Source organism: Geospiza fortis, unplaced genomic scaffold (assembly GCF_000277835.1).
Source record: "Geospiza fortis unplaced genomic scaffold, GeoFor_1.0 scaffold2, whole genome shotgun sequence".
NCBI lineage: Eukaryota > Metazoa > Chordata > Aves > Passeriformes > Thraupidae > Geospiza > Geospiza fortis.
This window is the reverse complement of record NW_005054366.1, coordinates 3,241,688-3,248,597: the sequence shown is the minus strand read 5'-3', so window position 1 is coordinate 3,248,597 and position 6,910 is coordinate 3,241,688. Positions and strand designations below refer to the sequence as shown.

The window sequence follows — 6,910 nt, the reverse complement described above, 5'->3', positions numbered from 1 at the left end:
CTCGGCCAGCCTGCCGAAGCACAGCGCCCCGGGGCACGGCGCCGAGCCCTCGGGCAGCAGCGCCCGCTCCGCCACGCGGCACTGCCAGAGCTGCTTCTCCACCTCCTGCAGCTCCTGCACGGCCACGCCGCGCTCCTTGGCCAGCCAGTGCCCAGCCAGGGTGAGCAGCAGCTGCCTCTCCACCGTGCTGGTTGCCTTCTCCTGCCCCGAGGGGGCCCACACGTCGTCAGCCTGGCGCAGGAAGAACCCCGCTGCGGTGCGGCTGCAGATGGAATGTCTGCTGAAGGTGTCGTTGCACTTCTGCCAGAACTCTGCTCTGGTCTCGCTCTGGTGCCACTGGCCAGCGTCTCTTAAATGATGCAGATCTCTCAGAACCTGTAAAATCCACAGAGCTTTATCACAATTGTCTTTCCAAGAAAGAAAACTCCAATTCACACAGGATGGGCAGCACTGAAACACTGGATTTAGGGAAGTGTCCCACCATGCAATAAGTCACAGAACTGATTTGAGTTGGAAGGGGCCTTAAAGATTATCTCCTTACACCCCCTGATGGACAAACCCATCTATTTCTCTCCCCAAATAAAGCTGATTGCATACAAATAAAACCAGAAGAGAATGAGGACAGCTGTCCTGTATCCTGCAGCTCAGCACTTACAGCCTGTGTGTTGCGTGCACTGGCATTTAAAATAAATAATTACTTAACAAAAGAATGAATGTTTCAGGAAGGCTGAGAAGTTGCATCCTCCATCCTGGCAGCAGCAGGAAGAGGTGACTGTCACCACGTGCACTGTACCTCGTGTGTGACCACGCTGTCCACGGGCAGCCCAGCCAGGGCTGCCACCTGCCGAGCCAGGCTGAACATTCCCTTCTCCTGCAGCTGCTCCAGAATGGAGCTGCACTGCCCCTGGAAGGCCTCCAGGCTGCAGGAGGTCAGGATGGAGCGGCTGATGGAGATGGAGGAGTCCCTCAGGGCCTCACTGAGGGCACAGAGCCTCTTCAGGTGGGGGCCTGGGAAAGGGAAGCAAGAGCTCAGCAAGGCTGGGGCTGAAGGCCAGGGGAGGCTGGGGCTCCCTCAGGAGCCAGCCCTGCAGGGGCTGGGGTTCCTGCTGTCCTCACCATCCAGCAGGAGGGTCTCTGCTGCAGCCAGGAGCTGCAGGAGCTTGCCCAGCTCGTAGTCAGTGTGGCACTGCTGCAGCATCAGCTCCAGGAGGAACAGCGCCTGCGAGCGCAGCCACGGCAGGGGCACGGCGCGGGGCGGGGGCTGCTCCCCCCGCGGCCCCCAGCTGGGGAAACAAGGCCTTCAGGATCAGGGGAGCCTTTCCCGGCCCTCTGGGAGGGAATGGAAGGGGCAGCAGCTGTGCCCCTCCTCAGGGAACAGCTGAGGAGCTGCCAGCCCCGAGCTGTGCTGAGCTGAGCTGGGCATTGCACTGCAGGTGAGCAGCAGGTGCTGCTCGGAGCCAGGGGGAGGTGGGAGAGCTGAGCAGGGCCAGCGAGGCCAGGCAGAATTAATTGTTACACAAACAGCCCTGGCACTGCTGGGGAAGGGAACTGAGCTGCCTGAGCCCAGGGTCCAGGAAGGAAAACCATGAATGACAGGGAATAGTCAGTTAGCAGGAAACCAGAAACTGGGATGGAAAGAAAAGATTTGTTAAAGCATCTGCATTGAGAGACAGAGTGTTTTCACACACCCAGCTGCCCAATCCCAGCAATGACATTTAGAGAAAATTGATGTCCTTACGTTTGTGAGGCTTTCCTGAAATTTGTCCAGTTTGGTTTTAGCTTCATTGTACTTCTTACAGTCCATGCACAGCTCATACATCTCCAGGATGTGCAGCAAAGGGGAATCCTTTAAGACACAAAAGCAGATGATAATAAATTCCCAAAAGTACCTCAATAAATAAATCCTACTATTAAAAATCATCTATTATTTCATTCACTAAATGTAGAATTTGTCTCCCTCACCAGCAGAACAACGAAGTTTTAATTTATTAAAATTGCATGCAAGGTTGATGTAGGAACTAAGAATCTGTGATACTTGGAAGAACTTCCACTTTGACTGGGAATTTCAGTGGATAGCCAGGTTATCCTTGGCACAAAGCAAGACAGAGGGGGATTTACAGGCCCAGAAGGGTAAGACACATCAAATACACCCTGAAACCACATCCCCTCACCTTTAAAAAGAGCTGGAAGCCATTCAGAAGTGTTTTACTCTTCTGCTTCCTCAGAAAGACTTTCCAGATGACAGCAAGGTCCTGCAGGTCCCACTGGGGACCCTCTGGCCAGCCCTGGGTGTGGGCAGTGGCCTCAGCCCTGGTGGCATCATCCACAGAAGTGATGATCCACACACAGAGGCAGGAGATGAGGTTGGCACCCTGGAAATGCCAAAAGGAAGGGTTCACACCTCCCCTCCTGGTGGAAGGGGGCACACTGGGCACAAGCATCCCAGAAATACAAAAGTAGCTGTGATGGCAGTGCAGAGAGCCCCGGGGCAGAGCCTGGCACAGCCAGCTGTGCCACCACCCATCCCCACAGGCCCAGCAGGCACACTCACGGGGCAGCAGAGCCCTGGGGCACAGCCTGGCACAGCCCTGGGGCACAGCCAGCTGTGCCACCACCCATCCCCACAGGCCCAGCAGGCACACTCACGGGGCAGCAGAGCCCTGGGGCACAGCCTGGCACAGCCCTGGGGCACAGCCAGCTGTGCCACCACCCATCCCCACGGGCCCAGCAGGGCACACTCACGGGGCAGCAGAGCCCTGGGGCACAGCCTGGCACAGCCCTGGGGCACAGCCAGCTGTGCCACCACCCATCCCCACGGGCCCAGCACGGGCCCTGCCAGCAGCACCTGCCTCAGCTCCCAGCAGCCTGCCCAGGGCCAGCTGCAGGTGATCCTGGACCGCGGCAGGGAAATCCTGCAGCAGGGGAATGACCTGCGGGGAAAACAGCACCGGCACCACGTGAGGGCAGCCGGGACAGGGCAGCAGGGAAGCACTGAACACACAAAGACAAAACACCCTCCAAACTCAGTTTCTAGAACAGCTTTGGAGACCCAGAGAGGAAAAGGGGTTCTGTAGGTGGGAATTATTCTAATGAAAGCTCATCCTTTTCCACAAAGCTCAAATGTCTCCGAGGGAGCCTCAGTTCTGCTCTCTCTTGCAGTGCAGCAACAGAGCTGAAAAGGGTCTGCTCAGGTGCTTTTGTGGAGTTATAGATTCTCCAAAACAACAAGCAGATCCAAGCTAAAATCCTGGCCTGCTAAGCACCATCTTACCTGGAATTTCCCACTTAGCTTCCTCACATGACTTCTCCCAATTGTTTTATTAAAGTGTTTTATTCCTTTTTAAATCACATTCAAAATTAAACTTGGAAAATTTGGATTCTCAAAAGCTTAAGCATCTTTACAAAAAAATCAATTTGAGTTTTGAAAGGAAAGATGAGTGGCTTTATTATAACTTACACTGAACATCTGGCAACTCTCCAATTAACAAAAAGCAGTAACTACTTGAGTTTAAATTAAATTTACAAGGGGAGCGCTACCACAGTCCCAGGGTATGGAGATCCCGAGAGAACCAAAACCCAGAACTGGTGAGGCTCCTGCTGTCTCCACACTGGGACATCCCCTTGCTCCAAGACCCAGCTGAGTGCACAGGGAGCTCACCTGGGCCGGCGGGTGGCCGTGGAGCTGGGTCTGGATCAGGAACTGCAGCCACTCGTTGGCTCTGGCACATTCCCTCAGGAAGGACGTGCTCAGCTCCAGGCTGTGCAGCCTGCAGAACTGCATGACCAAGGCCCACTGCCTCCTGCAGCCGCTGGATGTCCTGCACACAATTCAGAGCTGCAGTGTTTGCAGCAGAGGCTCGGGTCCGCAGTGACCCTGGGCTGCCTGCACTCAGCACCAGGGCATGCCAGGGCTCACTGCAGCTGTCCTGAGCTGCCCTCCCTGGTGTTATGTGACACACAGATAGCAGAAGGCAGTGCTCAGCCCCCCCTTCCCAGGTGAGCCCTCAAGCAGGCTGCTCTCACCTCTTTATGCCTTGCTGCTCAATGGCATCCCAGAAAGCCTCTTCCAAGGAGCTCAGAACTGCTGCTGCTGCTGCCTTGTCACCACCAGCCAACTTTGTTAACTTCTCCACTGGTTAAAAGAACACATTCCTGAGGGGCTACTGGGATCAGAGCCAGGGCAGCATTTTCAGGAGTAGCTCCCTAGCTGGGAAAGCAGACACCTGTGGCCCTGGTGTCAGAAATTCAACTTTCTGGAGTTATTTCTAGGAGAAATTTAATTTCTCTACAGCATTGAACAGCTGATCTCCCTGCAGGTATATGATAGGAAGGAGAAAGGAGATTGGATGGACTTTGTTTAACTCCCTGTGATATTATTACAGCTGAACCTCACTAGTATCAGTGTCAGGCAGCTGCTGGACAGTGCCTGTTAGATCCTGATACAGCCTGTATCAGTCCTCCTGCCTTATTTGGCACTACAGGATCAAAATGCACCTTTCAAAATGAGTAGAGAAACAGGAACGAAAGAACAAGAAAGTTCTTTAGTGCACTGCTGAGCCCCCAGGCCGCGCTTTGCACCCCTCCCTCCCTTCCCAAGACACCCAGAGCACCCATGCAAGGCAGGCAAGGGCAGCCTCCCCCAGGCAGTCCCTGCTGGGGCTGTGGCTGGAGATGAGGCTGGCAGCCCTGAGGGCCACCCGCAGCCGCAGGCTGTCCTGCCCCAGCAGCTCCAGGAAGCACACGCAGGCTGCAGCCACCGAGGGGACACCGAAGGAGCTCAGAGCCAGCAGCTGGGCCTCCCGAGCTGCCTGCTGGATCCTGCAAGGAGCACACACAGCTGGCACCACTGCACCCCCTGCACGAGTGCAGTCAGCCTCCCTTCCCCAGAGAACCCCCAAACTCCCTCCCCAGGCAGACATGCACCCGAGGGGTTGGCTGAACTCCGAGCCATCAGCACCAAAGGTAACTGTGAGCCAGAAGTTTCATATTTGTAAAAAATGTGGGGATGACAATGAAGGCTCACACGTGATAAGCAGAGTTTGCAATTCAATACCTTTATCAAAAACGAGAGGTAGTGGAATTGGTGCTATAATGAACAGAACACCCCCTCAGCAGCTGAGAGAGGCAGAAAGAGCCTTGCAGAGTTTGCAGCCCACTGCAGCACCAGGAACCTGAGTCTGACCTGCAGATGGTGCTAAGAGAAAAATGTACCCAAAGGGTTTTCCCACAGCAGTCACTGAAATAACCCTGCATCCCCGACTGTCTGTTAAACCCTGACTTCTCTCCACATTAATGTGTGTTTCCCTTTTCGCCCCAGTTTTACCTGCTTACACAAGAGAAACCGATCTGTGTGGAAATGACGGAGAGAAACAAACAGTGACTAATACACAAACCAGACAGAAACAAAGTGATTTGCTCTAATTCCCACACTAAACAGCAAATTTCATGTATTCAAGCAAGATGTGTCACTTGACTGCATCTTTCTGAACACCTGATTTTGAAGCTTCAGGCAGGACATTTAATTCCATCAACCTCCAGTGCATTTTTTGCCTTACTAATTAAACTAAAGAAGTATCACCACTAGGAAATGTCACAGAAAAGGGGCATCATGCTCCTACAAAGTCAACCAGAGGCTCCACTTCCTAAAAGAAGAGCCCACGCATGTTTGACCTGACTGGAGTATTTTCCTCGCTTCCCTTGTGCAGATTCACTGAGGTAACTGCACACCAAGCTCACCTCCTTGCAGTGCCATCTGATCTCCAACCCTTAGGACACCCCAGCCCATGCCCCTGGAGCACCGAGTGCTGTGGGAGGAGGCAGTGGCTCCCTGCTGAGGACACTCACAGCTGCTGGAGGGCTCTGCTCCCGGCCAGCTGCTGGCCCAGGAAGGTGCCGAAGGCGAAGGCGGGCCGGCCGTGCCGCAGGTAGAACAGGAAATGCAGCCTCTCCTGCACGGCGTGCCTGCTCACCAGCGCGGCGCTGGAGAAGTGGGGCAGCTGGCTCCAGGCATCTGCAACAAGCGAGCAGCACTGTCAGGGACACCCTGAGCGCACAGCAGCAGCAGGCTCAGCTGCAGAACCTCAGGGGAGAGCCAAATGTGCTCCTCGGGCTCTAGGTCACATCAAAAACCACTCTGAAATCCCACTCCCCACTGGGAAAGCACAGCTCTATCACCTCAGCTTGTTTAGAAAAGAAAACAATCTTATATTTAGATAATTTTCTATATTTAGCTCTTCACAGTTTTGCCTGTGAAGAGCTTAACACAAAAATCTAGAATTCTAGTTCAAAACAGAATTTCAGTAAATTACACTATTTTTCTTGTGAAAGAAATGGCCTTTTGAGTAAATTTATCTGCCAAATAATTCCCCTGGAACATAATTTATTTTAGGTGCTCAGGCTAGGAAAGCATGTAGACCTTGGCAAGGGACATACCTGACACAGCCAGAGTGTTTGTTGACTGCCAGCCAAACAATTTCGTGGGATCAAAGGGCATTAATGACTGAAAGATCAGAAACAAAATAAATTGAGGCAGCTTAAGAATTTCACATCACTGTCCTGTAACTCTCAATTTCTAATTCTCTTACCATTGCAAACATGTTAAAATTGAAATATTGTTAATTTCTGCACTATTACACACCTTGCCCACTGAACACTGTGAGAACATCCCTCTGACATTCCAGCACTGCAAACTCACAGGTGTAGAGACCACTTGAAAAAGCAGCTCAGGATGAAGCTCTGAACTTCAGCCCCACATCCAGGATCCCAAAGAAACAACCCCTGGCCCCCATGCTCAGCTTAGGTGCAAACAAACCCCTGTGTCCTGGAGCCCTGCCAAAAGCACTCTGTGTACCTGCAGAAGGTGGTAGAGAGAGATGTCAGGAGGCAAAATCCCATGAGCAGTGCAGGAGGG

The 6,910-nt window shown here is 53.2% G+C and overlaps 1 protein-coding gene across 1 annotated transcript in view; it reads right to left on the bottom strand.

Annotated features, from left to right (window-relative positions):
• Positions 1-6,910, bottom strand: part of SPG11 (SPG11 vesicle trafficking associated, spatacsin) — a 27,838-nt gene that overhangs the window by 8,223 nt on the left and 12,705 nt on the right. Inside the window, 14 exon segments of the mRNA XM_031059667.1 lie at positions 1-15; positions 18-375; positions 794-1,008; positions 1,117-1,261; positions 1,739-1,846; positions 2,172-2,372; positions 2,743-2,756; positions 2,807-2,930; positions 3,659-3,818; positions 4,024-4,127; positions 4,635-4,818; positions 5,845-6,010; positions 6,433-6,499; positions 6,851-6,910. The exon segment at positions 1-15 is cut by the window's left edge and continues 231 nt beyond it; the exon segment at positions 6,851-6,910 is cut by the window's right edge and continues 11 nt beyond it. Of these exon segments, the coding sequence (XP_030915527.1) occupies positions 1-15; positions 18-375; positions 794-1,008; positions 1,117-1,261; positions 1,739-1,846; positions 2,172-2,372; positions 2,743-2,756; positions 2,807-2,930; positions 3,659-3,818; positions 4,024-4,127; positions 4,635-4,818; positions 5,845-6,010; positions 6,433-6,499; positions 6,851-6,910 (1,921 nt within the window).